Source organism: Eleutherodactylus coqui, chromosome 12, assembly GCF_035609145.1.
Source record: "Eleutherodactylus coqui strain aEleCoq1 chromosome 12, aEleCoq1.hap1, whole genome shotgun sequence".
In the NCBI taxonomy this organism is placed as follows: Eukaryota; Metazoa; Chordata; class Amphibia; order Anura; family Eleutherodactylidae; genus Eleutherodactylus; species Eleutherodactylus coqui.
The window spans coordinates 102,875,199-102,895,808 of record NC_089848.1 but is presented as its reverse complement, the minus strand read 5'-3'; the positions used below and the strand labels follow the sequence as shown (position 1 = coordinate 102,895,808).

Genomic DNA, 20,610 nt, shown 5'->3' with positions numbered 1-20,610 from the left:
GGTTATATCACTAGATTACTGGAGATGGGGCCCGGAGTGTAATAATACAGGTTATATCACTAGATTACTGGAGATGGGGCCCAGAGTGTAATAATATTACATGTTATATCACTGATTACTGGAGATGGGGCCTGGAGTGTAATAATATTACAGGTTATATCACTAGATTACTGGAGATGAGCTCCGGAGTGTAATAATATTACAGGTTATATCACTAGATTACTGGAGATGGGGCCAGGAGTGTAATAATACAGGTTATATCACTAGATTACTGGAGATGGGGCCCAGAGTGTAATAATATTACAAGTTATATCACTGATTACTGGAGATGGGGCCCAGAGTGTAATAATATTACAGGTTATATCACTAGATTACTGGAGATGGGGCCCAGAGTGTAATAATATTACAGGTTATATCACTAGATTACTGGAGATGGGGCCCGGAGTATAATAATATTACAGGTTATATCACTAGATTACTGGAGATGGGGCCCGGAGTATAATATTATTACAGGTGATATCACTAGATTACTGGAGATGGGGCCAGAGTATAATAATATTACAGGTGATATCACTGGATTACTGGAGATGGGACCCAGAGTGTAATATTACAGGTTATATCACTAGATTACTGGAGATGGGGCCAGAGTATAATAATATTACAGGTGATATCACTAGATTACTGGAGATGGGGCCCGGAGTATAATAATATTACAGGTTATATCACTAGATTACTGGAGATGGGGCCCGGAGTATAATATTATTACAGGTGATATCACTAGATTACTAGAGATGGGGCCCGGAGTGTAATAATATTACAGGTGATATCACTGATTACTGGAGATGGGGCCCGGAGTGTAATAATATTACAGGTTATATCACTGGATTACTGGAGATGGGGTCCGGAGTGTAATAATATTACAGGTTATATCACTGGATTACTGGAGATGGGGCCCGGAGTGTAATAATATTACAGGTTATATCACTGGATTACTGGAGATGGGGCCCGGAGTGTAATAATATTACAGGTTATATCACTAGATTACTGGAGATGGGGCCCTGAGTGTAATAGTATTACAGGTTATATCACTAGATTACTGGAGATGGGGCCCGGAGTGTAACAATATTACAGGTGATATCACTAGATTACTGGAGATGGGGCCTGGAGTGTAATAATATTACAGGTTATATCACTGGATTACTGGAGATGGGGCCCGGAGTGTAATAATATTACAGGTTATATCACTGGATTACTGGAGATGGGGCCCGAAGTGTAATAATATTACAGGTTATATCACTAGATTACTGGAGATGGGGCCCTGAGTGTAATAGTATTACAGGTTATATCACTGATTACTGGAGATGGGGCCCGGAGTGTAACAATATTACAGGTGATATCACTAGATTACTGGAGATGGGGCCCGGAGTGTAATAATATTACAGGTTATATCACTGGATTACTGGAGATGGGGCCCGGAGTGTAATAATATTACAGGTTATATCACTGGATTACTGGAGATGGGGCCCGGAGTGTAATAATATTACAGGTTATATCACTAGATTACTGGAGATGGGGCCCTGAGTGTAATAGTATTACAGGTTATATCACTGATTACTGGAGATGGGGCCCGGAGTGTAACAATATTACAGGTGATATCACTAGATTACTGGAGATGGGGCCCGGAGTGTAATAATATTACAGGTTAAATCACTGGATTACTGGAGATGGGGCCCGGAGTGTAATAATATTACAGGTTATATCACTGGATTACTGGAGATGGGGCCCGGAGTGTAATAATATTACAGGTTATATCACTAGATTACTGGAGATGGGGCCCTGAGTGTAATAGTATTACAGGTGATATCACTAGATTACTGGAGATGGGGCCCGGAGTGTAATAATATTACAGGTGATATCACTGGAGATGGGGCTTGGCATGTAATAATAATATTACAGGTTATAGTCACCAACTACTTCAGAAAGGTCGGTGACCCAGGGCTTTATTCTACCAGATTTTTGAGTCTGGAAGAAGTTTTTTCTCCTGAAAATGAGGAAAATTGGTTCTACCTGGGTTTTTTTTGCCTTCCTCTAGATCAGGGGTGGGCAATTAATTTTTCCATGGGGCCACATGAGAAATTGGAATGGTTTTAGAGGGCCAGACCAACATACGAAGGCTCCATGCACATTGCGTTAATGGGGCCGTATTCCAGCCGCCCGATTTGCGGCCAGAATACGGCCGCCATTGAAAATGAATGGCGCTGTAATACGGCGCGGTGAACACCCGGTGTTTCACCCCGTTTTATGGCGCGGCCCCCGTGTCTGCCAATGGAGAGGGGAGCGGTAAGGAGCACTCCCATCTCCACTCAGAAGTTACAGTGGCATCACTAAGGCCTCATGTCCACGGGGAAAATCGGGCCCGCTACGGATTCTACATGTAGAATCTGCAGCGGGTCCCTCCTGCCCCTCGGACGTGAGCGCTGAAAATAACAATAAAAAGCATTTACCTATCCGTAGCGGGCGGCGAAGCTCTGCTCTTCCTCACGGCCAGATCTTCTTTTTCGGCCGGCGGATGAATTCCTTACGCCGGCGGCACGTCGCCGGCACGTCGTCGACGTGCCGCGCGCATGCGCCGGGCACATCCGCCGAGCCGAAGCAAGGGAGATGCGGCCGTGAGGAAGAGAAGAGCTTCGCGGCCCGCTGCGGGTGAGTAAATCCTTGAAATTCCTATTTTAGGTCTCCCACGGATCCGGACGGCTTCCATAGGCTTCAATAGAAGCCCGCGGGAGCCGACCACGCGGGAGACCCGCACGAAAATGGAGCATGGTCCAGATTTTTTCATGCTCCATTTTTTTTAAAATCCCTTTTATTGACGATCCGCGGGTATTTATCTACCCGCGGGTGGTCAATGCATCCCTATGGGGTGCGGATCCGCGCGCGGGAGATCCGCTGCGGATTTTAAATCTCATTTTGCCCGTGGACATGAGCCCTAAGGGCTCATGTCCACGGGGAAAAGAAGAATTAAAATCCGCAGCGGATTTTAACTCTTCTCCCGCGCGCGGATCCGCACCCCATAGGGATGCATTGACCACCCGCGGGGTAGATAAATACCCGCGGATCGTCAATAAAAGGGATTTTAAAAAAAATGGAGCATGAAAAAATCTGGACCATGCTCCATTTTCATGCGGGTCTCCCGCGGGGACGGCTCCCGCGGGCTTCTATTGAAGCCTATGGAAGCCGTCCGGATCCGCGGGACACAAAAATCACATTTTACTTACCCGCTCCGGTTCTTCTCTTCGGCGCCGCGCCATCCTCTCTCAGCCGCGGCCGGATCATTTTGCTTCGGCCCGGCGCATGCGCGGGGCACGTCACCGACGTCATCGTGCACATCCGCCGAGCCGAAGAATGAAGATCCGGCCGCGACGAGAGAAGATGACGCCGCCGCGAAGAGAAGAAACGGAGCGGATGGGAGGTGAGTTTATTGTCATTTATTTGTATTTTCAGCGCTCATGTCCGCGGGGCAGGAGGGACCCGCTGCAGATTCTACATGTAGAATCCGTAGCGGGCCCGATTTTCCCCGTGGACATGAGCACCGGACTCATTGGTGAGTCACCAGGACACTCTTTGCGGGCCGGTCCGAGCTATTCAGCGGGCCGGATGTGGCCCGCGGGCCGTGCTTTGCCCAGGTCTGCTCTAGATCAACACTGCAGGATAATAAGCTCAGCTTGATGGACACGTGTCTTGTTGCAGCCTCACGGAGGGCAATCTCTGAGCCAATCACAGCTTTTGTTTATTACATCCTTATTCCTTATATACTGTATACCTGTTTCGTATTCGTCTTTCCAAAATTCCGAATGTACATTTCATACTCTTTTACGGGAGGCAGGTCCAGTAAAGAATAAGTAGAAGAAAAGTCTAAGTCGACGAGCCGGAGGATTTCCACACTGCGCTTCCTAAAGTAAATAAAACAGAAATATATTTAAAGGGGTTTTCTCTGAATCATAACATAAGACCTACTATAGGATAGCTGCTAAGTGTTGGGGGTCCCAATGCTGGACCCCCAACGAACACAAGAACAGGGTTCCTGTGTCTCCCACTTGAATGGAGAATCAGTTAAACTTGCACAGTGGCACCTCATTCAAAGTCTATGGGACTGACAAAAATAACAAAGCTTTACACGGCTATCTGGAACCGCTGCTTTAATGTGTGGCCGGATATAAGATAAAGCTTAAAGGGGTTTTCCAGGCACATCAACTAGATAATTCCTCATTACTTCTGTCTTAAAGGGTTCTTTTCAGGCAGCAATGGCTGTCAGTGCCAGACTACACCGGGTTTGAGTGGACGCCGCTGCTCCGATCCCTATGTAGTCGCCGGCGAATGTAATTGCAGGCACAGCTTCCACTGATTTCAATGAGAGCTGCGCTTGCAATTCAGAGTGCCGGCCACTGCACAGGGGTCGGAGCAGCGGCTTCCGCTCCAAACCCGGTGTATCCTGGCACTGACAGCCGGTGCTGCTGGCAAAACCCATTTAGGACAGGAGTAATGATGAATCGTCTAGTTGATGTGTGCGGGGACTTCAAATTCAATGCTTAGAAGCTGCCCATCAAGTTTGAGCTTATTGGGCTCTATTCCCATTGGCATCGTGGTTACCACTTTTTTACAAGATCCATGTTGGATAGGAAAGACTTCTTCTATTTGGTAATGATACAATAAGATGCCAATGACTTATGATGGGCTTCTTGTTACATACTGGTTATTACAGTGCAGCATGCTACACTTTTCTAGCAGCCAAAGAACTCTGCCAGTCAGTCTTTGCAAAAGTGCAAAAGGAAATGCAGCCACATTGGAAGTGACTTTTGAATTGCTTTCTCAGCACTTTTTTGTTAGAGGTAAATCCAGCACTGCACCCATTCCAATAAAATGGAACCTGTCACCCCCATCTGACCCCCAAAACTTACTTCACTAGCTGGCAGGGGATGAAACGTCAATCATTTCTAATGCCTTCTGTGTTTGTAATGAGCCCATCTTGATCCACAATTAGATTTCAAAGTTATCCTGAGCCTCATGCGAATCCGAAGAGAAGAGTCATTTGGCCGAGAAGAGTACCGCTGACTCATTAGTTGCCAAGTAAACCACGCCCCTTTCTCTTGACAGACAGCTTGCTGCATCCCCAGTTACATAGGAAACGATCAATCCAGAGAAAGGGGACGGGGTTTGTCCGGCAGCTCATGAAGCAGCACGACTCTTCTCGGCAGGGTGACTCATTTGCATTCAGCTCATGATCATTTTGAAACTTATGGAGATATATTCGCTCATTAGGGGGGAAAAAAGGGCATTATCAGTGATTGAGGTTTCATATCCTGCTGGCCAGTGAAATCAGTTTGGGGGATGTATCAGATGGAGGTGTCAGGTTCCCTCTAAATACATATAGAGGACCAAACAAATATCCTATAGCAAAGGAGGATACTGTTACTTTTGCAAATATATCTAATGCACCCAAAAAGTAAAATAGACAGTACGTCTTTAAAAGGGGTTTTCCGGGACATTAAAAAAAAAGTTAAAAAGGACTTGAAATTCTCAAAATTTTAATACACTCACCTATCTTGGCGGCTCCCCGTCCAGCGCTGGGCTGGCAGCAGGGTCCCAAGGAACCCGTAAGCGGTGTGGATGGTCACATGCTGTTCATTGTGCCCGTAACCGCTCAGCTACTTACAGGCTTCAAGGGCGATTCTTCTATGATGGCTGAAACCTGTGACCACCTGTTGCTATTTCCATGGTCCATGCGGTGGGCACTGGGGCTGGAACACTCGACGGGGAGCCGCGGGGATAAGCGAGTATTCAGTTTATATTCATTTTAAGCCCTTTGAACTCTATTTTATATCCCAGAAAAACACCTTTTTACGTAAAAGAGTCAGAATTCTGTTGTGGTTACTGGTCTAAGTTTCTTATATACACAATGAAACTTTAAGCAAGGACATCTATGAAATAGTGAGGGGTGATAAGCGATCCCACTAAGCAGCTCCCAGAAATATACTACGAAGGACTTAAGGCCCTTTTAGACAAGACAAATGTTGGGCAAACGATGCCTGACACTCGTCCCCACGCATACTCACTTTCGTGCTACTGCATGGGAGCTAGTATCACTGGCTACAGCGGGGCAGCTGGAGGGGATTTTTCTCCTCTCGCTCCCCCGCCCCTCTCCATTGACTTAACATAGCAGCCATTCAATACTGAACGGCCGCTATGTTAAGTCAATGGAGAGGGGCGGGGAGAGCGAGGAGTGAAATCTCCGCCAGCTGCCCCGGCCCCCTGCTGGCCGCTTTGTGATGGGCCTTAAATGTGTCTGTCATTCAGGACACATGGGAAGAGAAGAATGGAGGGAATTAATCATATGCAGTATTTCTCAATCTAATCTTGCTGAAGGCTTCGCTGCTGTTATTTGTGACCAATTTATTACAATGTCACATGATGTTGATATATTTGTAGCATCTTTAGATATGTCTAGAGATGTTCCTACAATTTCTACACCACCCAGCTACTGGAGTAATACTGCACACAAGTATTGTGACTCTGAAAATGTTGTGATTCATAATGGTCGCTAAACCCTGACCAAGAAGAAAGCAACTCCCAATTTTCACTCCACTCTTTAGTGTTGACATGTATCGTACCACTGGCTGTAATTTGTGGTGCAAATGGTTAATACTGGATTAAACACTATTTTGGAATGAAGTACATAAACAGGCACAAATACATTGATAAATGTCGGCCTCCCAGTAAAGGTCTATCATCATGTTTCTCTTAGAAAATCATCAATAACAGGACTGCACTCAGCAATGCTAACTATTAGAGATGAGCGAACGTACTCGTTTAGGGCGATTTCGCAATCGAGCACCGCTTTTTTTCGAGTAACTGACTACTCAGGCGAAAAGATTCAGGAGGCGCCAGTGGGCGGCGTGGTGGAGCGGAGGGTAGCAGTGGGGAACAGGGGGGAGCTCTCCCCCCCCCCCCACTCCCCTCTGCAACCCCCCGCATCTTTTCGTCCGAGTAGTCAGTTACTCGAAAAAAGCGGTGCTTAATTGCGAAATCGCCCTAAACGAGTACGTTGGTCATGTCTACTAACTATCCATGAGCAGACAGGAGCTCTACACCAGGTACCTCCCAACTGTCCATATCAGTAAGATGACAGCCATATTACTCCCCACCCCTGAAAATATTGAGTCTAAATAGGATAAATTATCAGAAATACATACTTTTGGTTGTTTGAGATTTGGCCACTAACTTGATGTTGTTTTGCAGATCCAAAGTCTATGAATACCCCTCGTTGAGCGCTCCTCCTCGGAGTGGAGTTTCGCCCTGAAAGTACAGATATAAAATTAAAGGATAGTAAAATAGTGGCAAAACATAGATTTATCATAATCAACAGATGAGCCTAAAAGGTATGTTCTATGGCTGGGTTCACACATTGCAGTAACGTGCCACACAACCACAACCCGTATGGCAGAACCGTACATATTTTAACGTGAGTTGCTGAGGTTTTATGGTGAGGTTATTGGATGTGCGGTTCTGACAGATGTTAAAAAAAAGTACAAATGAGAAAGTAAACATTATCTAACCTGCAAAATCTGCGCAATCAATAACCACGGCAATAAATGGCAAAATGCATTTGGTATTCGGCACACCACCCAAACATATAAACACGGCCTGCAATTCAGAATTGTCTTAGGATGTCTGTGTAGCATCTATAGGATGTTCTGCACATGAACAGCTCACTCTGGGATATACAGACATTGGATCCATTTTTGTAGAGGTGCTAGTACACGCAAAGTTTCTCCCCTGCAAAACACAAGCAGACTGAGTGCAGCTGGACGGGACAATTCAAACAATATGCTGCGTCTAGGTGTAGCTCCACTTGTGTTTTGCAGGGTAGAAACGCGACATGTAACAGGACCCCAAGCATTTTCAGTTCTATTCACAATGAAAGACAAAAAAAGGAGAAAACAATAAACGGGGACATCCCATATTGGAACTTCACTTCCGATGCGCCCCCATGTCATAGCAGCGGCGGCTGCGCATGCATGTCACCGCACCGTTCACTTCATTGGGACTGCCGGGGATAACCAAGCACTTGAACTTGACTATTTCTGGTGGTCCCATTGAAGTGAATTGAGCAGACACGTGCATGTGCGACTACCGGTGCCAGAACTTTGTGACACACTGGGGGTGAAACCTCAGGATTAGTGGGGATCCCAGTAGTTGGATTCCCACCGATCATCAGGTTATCCCCTGTCCTGTGAATAAGGGATAACTTGCTGAGATGGGAATACTCCTTTAAACAAGTTTAAGTTCCCCCCGAGGTATCCAAAAATAAAGAAATAAAGAAAAACAACATGAGGACCTTCAGAGCTGCGCTCATCATCCTGGAGATCGTTTGCTTCGAGTCTGTGTGCAGCTGGGACCGACGATATGCTTTCATTCTCCAAGAACATGGCCTTCTGAATCTCCATTACTTCTGCATTCTTGGAAATGGATTTGGGTTCTGCGGCTTTGCCTGCAGCCTTGTCCTCATCACTCGCATCTTCAAAATCATCATCATAATCCTAGAAGAGATCCGTTAATACACAAGCTCCATCAGGCATCCGTGCGGACACCCACAGGACTGAGTGAAGGTGTTAGACACATGTGTACTACCTTTTTTTCCAAAGATGTTTAATTTTTACCATTATTTTCTGCCATCCTCGGACCTCCATACATTTTTTATTTTCCTATCAACATTACAGAGCACATTTTTGGGGGGACGTCCCTTAGTTTTATTGGTATCATTTAGTAGTACACACGACTTTTTGATCCCTTTTTATGACATTTTTTCTTGGAGATAGGATGACGTAAAAAAGAGCAATTCTGGCGGGTTTTTTTCTGACGACGTTCACCATGCAGGGAAAATAACGTCTTACTTTGATAGATCGGAATTTTACGGACACAGCGATACTAAACATGTATTTTTTTATTATTTAAATTCTTTTATTAAAAATATGGCAAAAGGTTTTTTTTTAAACTGGTATTCCCTTTAAATTTTATTGTTAAAAACCTTTTTTTTAACTAATTTTTACTGGTTTTTTAGTCCCTAGAGGGGACAAGAACTTGCGATGTTTTGTTCACTCCTGCAGTATGATGTTATGCCAAAGCATTACTTTTTACCGTGATCTGATAAGCAATCTATCAAGCCATATCACAGGCATGGCTTGATGGGCAATCTTCAATATCAGCACTGGGGCCATTCAGAAGGTCCCCAGCTGCTATGACAACCCCGCGATCTTACAGCGGGGGGGTAGGGGGGGGGGGCAGTGCGGGATCCCCGAACATCGATCAGAGCATTAAAATGCCGCTGTCAGAATTGACGACTGCATTTAAAGGGTTAACTGCTCCAATCAGCAGCTTATCGGAGCTGTTGCAGGCAGTTTCAGCTGTAAGAAACAGTTGGCACCCGCACTGTATGGAGCGGGATCGACCTGCAGATACCCCGAATCTGCAGGACGTAACTTTAAGTCTTGTAGCATTAAGGGGTTAAGAACCATCTTCCGCATTAAGAAGAACAAGGAGTCCTGGAAGTGATGATTTGGCCCCACAGAGTCCCGATCTCATCATCATCCAGTCTTTCTGGGATTACATGTAGGGACAGAAGGATTGGAGTGAGCCGACATCCACAGAAGATCTGTGCTTAGTTCTCCAAGACGTCTGAAACAACCTCCCTGCCGAGTTTCATCAAAAACTGTGTGCAAGTGTCCCTAGAAGCACTGATGCTGTTGTGACGGTAAAGGGCGGTCACGCTGTTTTTGAAAGCATTCTAACTTTGCATCATTTTTGCCACACCTGCCTAAACCCTTTACACCAGTGTTCCCCAACTCCAGTCCTCAGGGACCACCAACAGGTCATGTTTTCAGGATTTCCTCAGTGTTGCACAGGTGATGTAATTATTGTCGGTCCTCAGACATTGCCACAGGTGTACTTACTATAGGATATCCTGAAAACATGACCTGTTGGTGGTCCCTGAGGACTGGAGTTGGGGACCCCTGCCTTACACAGTGCTGTACACCTCATAAACTATTAAAAGGATGTGTACATTTGGCTTTTATAACATTTGACAGCAACAAACATGATAACATTAAATGCGCGTTACTTACTTCAAAATCCTCTTCGTAGTTTGTGGACTCCTCGTTGGCGGTATCGGTGCTATGCAGAGTCTCCTCAATTTCCTTTAAATACAATTATAATAAATGTAACAAATTAATAAAAGTTAATGCAGAATGACTTTATTGCTTGAAGTGACTCACTAGTCCCAGGACAAAATGTGTCCAGGGACTGGAGGGGGGAGTTATATTATTTGGCGCATCTTCTTGGACAACCAATCCACCTGTTCCAGGAGCCTCTCTTCATACGTTCAACATGGCTACAGCGATGCTCAGACTACCCAATGCACCCTGAGCACTGGTGGTACATCAGTAGTCCAAGACATTACACACTGCTCTGATTGGCCAGCACTGGTCATGTGAGTAGTGCTGGCAACTGAGGAACCAGCATGCGCCGCCTGACTACCGATTCACAGTTTGCATTGAGCGATGGGCATATTGGGAGAGACCTAAGGAACAGATGGATTGGTGGGAGAACTTGGAAAAGTTCAGAACCAGGTAACATAACTCCCCCCTTCAGTGCCTGGAGAAATTTAGTCCCGAAACTGAAGGGTTGCGTTAAAGTTTCATAAAACTTGTGACAAGTCAGAAGAGACCCATATTGATCCCTAAATTAAAGTGGGCTCGGCTGAGTGTTGTGCCCCTTTCGCGTTGAGAGGCTTTTCTCATCTCTCCTCAGACAGAAGAGCATATGGTGTATGGACCTACATACTTCCTATGGATACACAAGAAGAAAAGGGGGCACAATGTTTAGCTGCGGGCTCCTCTGTTTTAGCGATACCTCAGCACCCGGATTCAGTGTCATCACGTATTAAGGCCAGATATAGTGCGCCTCCTCACGTACTCACATAGCAGCTTATCTGTGGACAGAGGTCTGTTTAAAAACCTCTTCAGTCGGCGGTAGTAAAATAAAGTTCTTACTCACCTTTTCACGCTCCCCCACTTCCGCGTCTCACCGGCTCTCCAGTCCATGGTGAACGTCACTTCCTGGAGGGGAGTGATGACGACCCGACACTTAGGCTGCATTCAGACGAACGTATATCGGCTCGGTTTTCACGCCGAGCCGATATACGTTGTCCTCGTGTGCAGGAGGGGGGGGGGGGGTGGGGGGGAGGATGGAAGAGCCAGGAGCAGGAACTGAGCTCCCACCCCCTCTCTGCCTCCTCTCCGCCCCTCTGCACTATTTGCAATGGGGAGAGGCGGAACGGGGGTGGGGCTAATTCCCGAAACTTAGCACCGCCTCACCTCCGTCCCGCCTCCTTTCATTGCAAATAGTGCAGAGGGGCGGAGAGGAGACAGAGAGGGGGCGGGAGCTCAGTTCCTGCTCCTGGCTCTTCCATCCTTCCCCCTCCTGCACATGAGGACGTATACCGAGCCGATATACGTTCGTGGGAATGCAGCCTAAAGGCCACGTTCAAAGTTACACTCATGGCTTTTTGTAATTGGCTTTCATAAAAATTTTCTGATTGCTATGCTTGTATTGCTTTCCAAGACATGGCGGACTGGAGGACTGACACCTTAGCAAATTCTGTCAGTTAGAGTAAACTCATGGGTGGTCTCTCAGCTTCCCCCAAGCCTGCTTCTGTCTTATGAACGTGTACAAGAAACATTGAGCGATTAACCATTGGAACGAGCGAATGACAGGCGATGATTTTTATGCCTGCATTAAATGAATGACGAATTATCATTCAATCATTCTTCTTGTTTACATTGAATGATTATTGTTCATTTTCGCATAACGCACCAATTAGTTGAATGATAAACATTTTGTATAATAGGGCCCAAGCTAATATTACAGAGAGCTGTATGACGATACTGGGAGGGGGATAGTGGAGGAGATTAGGAGCACAGAGAGCAGAAAAACTAGTGGACAGTGTTGGGAGATATGGGAAGATGCTGATGGAGAAACAGCTGTGTAGTATTGAGTGGGTGTGGTCATGCTACACAGCCTGTAAAAGAAGAGAGGAGGAGCTGAGCGCTCATGAGAAAGACTAGCTTATCAGTGCTGGGAATGCTGCAGTAACTTGAATGTTGGAGAGCATGCAAACCAAATACAAGGCTCTCCAAACACATGAGAAGAAAAACTCAGATAAGCGCATCATTCTTTTTCTGCAGGGACTTAGTAAGATATGTATTGATTTTTTATGCACAAAGTTTTCCAAGGCCTTTAAATACATTATAAAATGCCTGCAATATCTAATCCCTATCAATCTATCCAGCATTGCAGTGTGTGGGCGTTGGAAACAGTTTCTGAGTGCAGCAAAAAAAGCTCTCATCTGCTCCTTCTATAAATGTTTATGCTGCTGTGCCCTATAATCTGATGTAAAATCCAGCGAGCACACAAAAAGCAAATAACTGGGAGTAGAAGTGTCACGGCTCGGTTTACAATTCACTTTGAAGACCATTCAAAGAAAATAGCAGAGAATGCCTAATGCTTATCTGGCAAGGCTCCCCGGTTACTTCACAGGACCGAGGCCACCACTGCAATTATTTTCCAAAGGGCAGATGTTTTTGCTTTCAAGCAGGTTGGTAGGTGAACAATTATTTGTCCCTCTCAGGTCTGTGGCGCAGTCAGGCTGGCTTTTTCCAGACAGCGGAGTTTTCCTAAACGCTTTAACTTTTATTTTTATCATTTGCGGTAAGCAAGAAAGTTGAGATGCTTCTATTCTAATGAGCCACATTACGATGCTTCCCCAAAGCGACAGCGTGACACCCAGTCAGCAGAGGTCATGCTTACCTTCTCATCAATGCTCTCCTGCTTTGCCAGGGCTTCCTTAGAGCGGCTTTTCGGAATTGAAATGTTTTCCTATCCAAATGGAGACAAAACATTTTTTCATCGTTAGCAAAAAAAAAAGCAAAAAAAAAAAAAAAGGTCACGGTAAGAATATCTGCATCCCGGGAGGAGACAAAATAATTACATCCCGGCCAATAGCAGAGGCTGCAAAAACTTTTCTCTGCGTCTTGGTTTTTAAAGAAAGTGATCGGAGCCAAACCGTGAGCCAGCTGCTGCTTCAGCTTGTTAGTGCGATGCCTATGCGGATAGCTACAGGGGTTTTAACCCTTCATGCCCCAGGACATACATTTACGTCTTGCGTGTGTGGGGTTTGTATGGAGCGGAATTGGGAGTCGATCTCGCTCCATGCAAAGTGGGTGCTGGCTGTCTTCGACAGCTGACACCTGTCTGCAACAACCGTAATCGGCACTCATGCTGACTGCGTCTTTTTCAACTGTGTAGACTGTGCTCTCTTAGACAGTGAGTCACCATAAAAGACAAATACCTCGCTAATATATATATATATATATACATACATACTCACACATACATACATTCATTCACACATACATACATATACGTACATACATACATACATACACACACACACACACACACACACACACACACACACACACACACACATACACACATACACACACACACACATACATACATACATACACACACACATATACATACATACATACACACACACATATATACATACATACATACACACTCACACATACATACATATACGTACATACATATACATACACACACCGTTAAGTAGTCGCTCATCGTTGTCTTTCAGCGTGATGATGAGGAGCCTTATCCGGGATTTACAGCGGGATACAGCTGATACTATTGTGTCAGCTGTATCCCGCTACCTGATGACTGGCTGGGTATGAAGAACAGAGCGGTCCAGCTGTGTTCTCCATACCTGGCACGGAGAGCTCGGCTGTATAACAGCCGGGCGCTCCGTGCAGAAAACATCTGGATGCAGAAGACAAGTGGGGACACTCCGCTTGTCTTCTGCATCCTCCGCTTCGAGCGCTCGGCTGTATAACAGCCAGGCGCTCGGAGCGGGGAACAACTGTATGCAGAAGACAAGCGGGGACACCCAGCTGGTCTTCTGCATCCTCCGCTGGCAGCGCAAGGTGATCGCTCATCTTGCACTGTAAATGACACAATGATGATTGCTCAAAAGCCGCTTGAGCGACAACTATTGAGTGATTAGCATTGTGTCTAAATGGACCTTAAGAAAGCACAGTCTACACAGTTGTAAAAACAGGAGCCCGATACACGTTGGCCAGACAGACACCAATAGGACAGCTCTTTAGGATATAGAGGCCTAAGGAAATGTTTATGTATATGCTATAAGCCTTCCCCAGTGTATACATTAGGCAAATAGCACAGATACGCATTGTTATACTTAACTTTCACAATTTGGGACAACCAGAAATGAGTACCTGGGCCAAAACACACCTCATCTAGTTATTTACTGAAAACTGTCAGAAGGTTTATGCTGCTCTAAACACGGCAGCGTGAAATACCGACGGGCTCCCTCATTAACCGAGAACTACACTTCACTTAAACTTTAGAAAAACTTGGCATGCGGAGAATTGTCCACCGGGAGGCTCCCCTCCAACTTCTCTAAACACAAATAAGGAGTCAATCAAGCTGAGCCGGGTGGTGAGAAGTCAAATGGGAACTACCTGACAGATACTGCTACCCATGACCTTTTTAAAACTATGCTTCCTCTGAAGCTCTGCAGCGTCTCAGTGTCACACAGAGCAAAAATCCACTGCAAGTCCGCAGCATATTTCATAACACAAATGCAGATTTTGACCCTTTACAATGAATCTAATCACATCGGTGGTGAAGCTCTGCAGCAGACATTGACACGCCACGAACTTAAAAGTCAGTGATGCAGGTCAATTTCCACATGAAATTTCCACTGCATGTGGATGACACAGAATGTAATCTGCAGCATTCCACCCCGTGTGCTGAGACCCCCGTCTCCAGATCCCGGAAAAAGGTGGTCCCGTGTGCCCCCTCTCCTCATTACTGCAGTAAGAATGAGACTGAATGGAGTGCTTGTCGCAGAAGCGCGCTCATGCTCCATTCACTTTCAATGCAGAGATAGCCGAATGGTAAGCGCTGGGGTATTTCCGCCGGCCCCACTGAAATGAATGGAGTGCCAACAGCGCATACTCAGTCAGCGCTCCATTCATTCTGACATCACTGCGAAGGAGAAGTGACCCCTGCAGTGACAGGCAGAGGGGTACATGGAACCTGTTGTTGAGATTGGCAGGTGTCTCAGCAGTGAGACCCCCACCAATCAGCAAGTTATCCCTTATCCCATGGATAGGGGATAACTCGTGATCCTAGTACAACCCCTTTAAAGAGGTTTCTCACATCCAGAAGCTGTGCAGGTACTGCTCACCCTACTCACTTATTAAGTATGATCAGTAGAGATGAGCGAGTATAGTCGCTAAGCACATTACTCAAGCGAGTAGTGCCTTAGCCGAGTATCTCCCCGCTCGTCTCTAAAGATTCGGGGGCCGGCGCTGGTGACAGGTGAGTTGCGACGGAGAGCGGGGGGAGAGAGGGAGAGAGAAATCTCCCCTCCTTCTCGCTCCCCCCCCCCCGAATCTTTAGAGACGAGCGGGCAGATACTCGGCTAAGGCACTACTCGCTCGAGTAATGTGCCTTAGCGAGTATACTCGCTCATCTCTAATGATCAGTCAACTATCGGCCCCTTTTCCATAAGTAGGACAAGAAGCCCGAAGTACAACTGCTCCTGATTCTAAGCTCTATATGACATCAGGCAAACAGATGGATGTGTTGCCGTCTTTTACCGGAGAATTGTTTTTCTTCGTCTCGTGCGCCCGCGTTCTGCGGTCTTTCTTATCTCTGTGTCTTTGTTCCTTGTCTCCTTCCCTAAAATGTAAAAATATGCAAAGAATATGCAAAAAATATTTTAGGCGCTCTAAAGGAACATACACATTGAATATGAACGCAGGAAATACCTGCTAAATTTATTACAAGGAAACCTAAAATAGTGGCAAATAGCAAAATGCCAAAAGCAAAATATGCAAATATGCAACGCGTTTCGTCGCTCCTATGGCGACTTTCTCAAGCATAAACATGTATAGTCACATACAGCCATTTATATGTACAAGCAAACACTTACATTAGAACACTGACCAATCCTGATTCATTCATCTGTTTCCTCCAGCGTGTCCTGATGGAAATGCACGCTGGGGCTTGCCGCCCGGTGCAGTCCGTGGGACTTCCGGGTTGCGGCCACCACGTCAGACGTCATGACGCCCAAGGCGTCATGACTAATATCCGGTGTATATACGTGGGCTTTTTAGCCCGGTCTGTAGGATTTCCGGGTTATGGCCAGCACGGAAGGCGTCATGACGCTCCGGTCGTCATGACTACCACCAGGCAGATATACTTGGGATGTGTTACCCACGGCTCTCCACCCGGAGGTAAGATGCACTGACGCTCTCACGTCCTATATCATGTGACCACACCTAGTGTGTATCGTTGCCATGGTTGCATCACTACTCCCGGATCACGGGCCAGCTTAAAGTTACAAAGCGCAATCTCTATGTGACCCGCTGCTAACAGCAAAGGGGGCCACATACTCTAATATACCCAACACAAAAGATATTTACTTGTATCCATGAATATTTATAAACCCTATGGGGTGCATTATGAAATTTATAAAACATAAAAATAGGTATATATACATATGTGTACATGAAAGCTGGTTACACAGATGTATATATAAATATACACATTTGTCTCGGATATTCGTAAGAGGAGCGCGCTGTCCTTATTGTTTTTCATTTTCCTTCCCTAAAATGTTTTTCTTTCGCTCTGTCTGAATATGCTAGAGATTCCTCTTTGGACCTTTGATCTGAATGCGTCTCCCTCTCTCGTCTGCTGTGATGTCTCTTCTCTCTGTCTGAGGCCTCCCTAAGTTTTCTCTCTCTCCTCCTTCTTTCCTCATCAACTTCCCGACTATTAAAGTCCTCTCGCTGCTTGCTGTGTCTTAGTTTTCGATCTTCGTGCTCTTCGCTCTGGAATAAGACAATGCATGACACAATTACACGTTTAGTAGGTCAATCATTAACTCTTTGCTGCTGAAGCCCTTTATTGCTTTTTTTAGTTATCATTTTTCACTCCCTGATGTCATTCACTGAATGGCTGTGAATGATCGAGCGCCGGCTCTGATTGGCTAAGCCAGTGGCGCTCATGATCCAATCACAGCACTCACTTGCTGGAGGCGGGATATTCAAAGCCCCGTTACCAGGAAGAGAATGCTGTCAGCGCAGAGGATTACACTGCAGCCTGCCGCAGCGCTGGAGACCAGTTCGAAGCCCTGGGACGCTGTCTGCAATGCGAGTATTGCTATTTTTTTAGTCTAGTGTAGATAGGGCATATTTTCAGAAGGGGCTTATATTTTAAGCCCCCTTCCCCTCCAAAAATAAGGATAGGGCTTATTATCGGGAAACACTGTACTTTTTATTTAAATGAATAGAAAAGCACAGAAGTCTATGCTTCTCTATAAAGCGGACCATCACAAAAAACACAGACACTGTATTTATTTTTTTAAACACTGTAGCCATGAGACGACATATGCCTACACAATGGCGTTTAGATGTAGCAATCGCCCAAAGCATACTTGGTGCGCTACACCTGTTTCATTAACTGCCCCATGTTCATTCGTTGCACTGTGCTGTTTGTGAGCCATTGCTTTATAAAGATGGTATGCCCATGCAAATAGTTAAGGCACGCCATGATAATGCGCCTTACCAGTCAAGCCTGGCAATGCCACATCGGTATGTCAGACCTATATGAAGGCATTACTCCTGTCATGTGATGTGAACAGTCTAGCTGAGAATCTTCCATTGTAGTTTTACACAAATAGCGCAGCGAGGTGCAGAACATTTACCTCCCGTTTCCTCTCTTCCTTTTCTCGATGTCGTCTTTCTCGATCCTCACTTCTGTGTTTGCTTTTGTCTAAGAACGGAAGATTAATAAAATTAAAAATCTTAATTTCTTAAAACTCATGGACGATTGTCAATTTTTTTTGTCACTAAATGAACTGAAAAAAAAAACAACTAAGAGTTGAATGCACGCAGGACTTTTTCATCTGACGTTGCTGCATCCCACAAACCAGAACTATTTTTTGCCAAATGAGCTGCATGAGGTTTATTGCCAGACGAGTTGTAGTTTATCAGGTATATGTGACATTTTTGTTCACTTCTTATTGTCTTTTTTGAGAGGCTAAAGAAAAAAACAGCAATCTTGGCATTTAAATAAAATATATATATATTCCATGCACTGTACGGGATAAAGGACCTAACATTTTTAGAGTACAAGTTATTATGAATGTGACCATACATCATTTTTATTTTTTCCTTAAAAAAAGAGCCTTGCAGGAACCCTTTTTTTCCATTCCTTGAAGGCGACCCTCCAGGCCCGGAGAAACAAAGATGGCCGCATTCCTGATGCATACTGTGCATTAGTATGCATTGGTAGCCTGAGGCCTCATATCCACGGGCATAAATGAATTACGGATCACCCATGTGGACAATCCGCAGCTCAGTATGCCCCATAGACAATCATTGGGCATCTGAACGTAATTAAATACCTGCAGATGTCATTTTTCTCGGCGAGTGGATTGTACTTGCGGTAAAAAAAAAAAAAACGCAGCAAGCTCCCTTTTCTGCAGATTACGGACAGCTTTCACTGAAGTGAATGGAAGCCGTTCGATCCGCGGCACATCCGCAGCTGACAATGCAGGCGTGCCATGGATCCACAGGAAAGCAGGACATTTGAAAAAAAAAAGCACTGTGCAAGAGCGGGACAAGCTGGCCGGAGCGCCGAGCGCATCCGCCGTGCAGAAGAAAAAGAAGAACCGGCCAAGTTGGAGAAGACCCGCACCGCATCCGGACAGGTGAGTAAAATGTCCATGACTGCGGGCACGGGTGGATTCTGATGCGTATTCCTGCACTTGGAATCCGCTCGTGCCCGTGGACATGAAGCCTAAGACATTTCATGCTGATCAGATCAGTGATCGCTGCTCTTGTGGGCAGCACAGGTCAATTAAAACAGGTGTAGTGTCTCAGGCTAATGGTGCATATGAATACACAGTGTGCATCGGGTAGTCAGTGAAGCTGGTGTGGCCATCATTGTTTCTCCAGGCCCAGAGGGTCACCTTAATATTTTTTTAAAAACTTTATTTATTAATTTTTTTAAAAACGTTCTTATTGCCCCTTAAGGGGACTTGAAGATGTGATCGTGAGAGCACTGTCTGGCCGACAGGGGCTGGGTGCGCTTTCTGCTGCTATCATGTATTCGTTGCTGCCAAGCCAGCGCCCCCTTCTCTCTTTCACGCCATCCCCTGTATATGCCAGTCCGGACCTCTACTCACTGGACCTTCTCGCTTGCCTGGTGGTGGTGGATAGAACAATTAGCAGAGCCACGGCGGTGAAGAAAAAAGCTTCCTCACATGGGCAGGCGGGAAGTAAAGCTTCCTTCTCGTTGATTGATCCTGTCTCCAGAGTTGGCCTATTGCTGAGGTGGAGCTGGCCACTCCATGAGGACGCTGTAGCGTGGTGCAGCGCCCCACAACTTGGCAAAGAAATCAAATTTTGCGTTTCTATATACAAATAGAATCTCAAAGATCCCAAAGGGCTCCTGCGGACGGGGGCTATCTGTATATCACAGCTGGCAACGACTGTATATGGAGTGGACTATAAGCAGATAGGTGGCTCATAGTAACGTTAGTGCGCTGAACTCAAATAGGATATCCGTTTTTTTCTGCCATGTAAGGTTTTCCAGTTATGGGGAATAATGTAATCCAATTGCCATTGTAATGTATATTTTGGAAATCTGCCTCTACAATTAATCCAGTCGGCTCACCATTAACCTTGCCTAATAAAAAGAATAACAAAAGTGATTGCGCAACTATTTCACAATCACTGTTACAGACCACATGCTGACTGAACACTATAAGGGTAGGTTTATGTAACATATAGGGTATGTCTCCACATGGCGGAAACGCTGCAGATCATCCACCAGTAAGTTGTAATTAATGAACTGGTCTTACAGGTCATTCATTAGACTGGGACTATTTTTCTACATTTAATAACAATATGGCTTAGCGGCGAGGATGCCTGAACAACCCAGACAATTTCTGATAGGTCTGCGGACAGTTCACAACAAAGACACAGCGGAGGAAAAGAACATCCTTGGCGAAGTGGGCCTATCACAAGTATTACGAAATAAAGTTTGGTGGCCTAGATAAGAAGTGACACCGCACATCATCTGTGTGTCATGTAACACTTATCTCACACAGAGGCTGAAAGGCAAGAGTAGAAGCCATTTGCCATTCTGATGGTATGGCGAGAACAAAGAGACCGCTATACTGACTAGTATTTCTGCATGACAAATACCAACGGTTTCTGAACATTCTGTATCCAGATATACCTTTTGCAATAAAACCCGTGCCTCATGACACCAGATTACCCATTCCTGATCCCATAGGAGGGTTACTATTGGCCTCTGGCTGCACAGCATCCCTGGGACTACTATGGTGGTCCTTATTACTACTTGGGCTAATAT

At 45.6% G+C, this 20,610-nt stretch overlaps 1 protein-coding gene across 3 annotated transcripts in view; it reads right to left on the bottom strand.

Moving 5' to 3' along the window:
• Nucleotides 1-20,610, bottom strand: part of DYNC2I1 (dynein 2 intermediate chain 1) — a 72,845-nt gene that overhangs the window by 37,419 nt on the left and 14,816 nt on the right. For 2 of the 3 annotated variants that reach the window (XR_010787423.1, XM_066585531.1), the window contains exons 4-11: nucleotides 17,933-18,000; nucleotides 16,843-17,057; nucleotides 15,822-15,912; nucleotides 12,919-12,987; nucleotides 10,176-10,247; nucleotides 8,393-8,594; nucleotides 7,248-7,350; nucleotides 3,821-3,950 (exon numbers count right to left, since the gene is read on the bottom strand). Coding sequence is in view for 2 of the 3 variants with exons in the window: in XM_066585531.1 (XP_066441628.1) it covers nucleotides 3,821-3,950; nucleotides 7,248-7,350; nucleotides 8,393-8,594; nucleotides 10,176-10,247; nucleotides 12,919-12,987; nucleotides 15,822-15,912; nucleotides 16,843-17,057; nucleotides 17,933-18,000 (950 nt within the window). In the remaining variant the exon portion in view is untranslated. The remainder of the gene's footprint in view (nucleotides 1-3,820; nucleotides 3,951-7,247; nucleotides 7,351-8,392; nucleotides 8,595-10,175; nucleotides 10,248-12,918; nucleotides 12,988-15,821; nucleotides 15,913-16,842; nucleotides 17,058-17,932; nucleotides 18,001-20,610) is intronic. The other variant, XM_066585532.1, reaches the window with a different exon arrangement.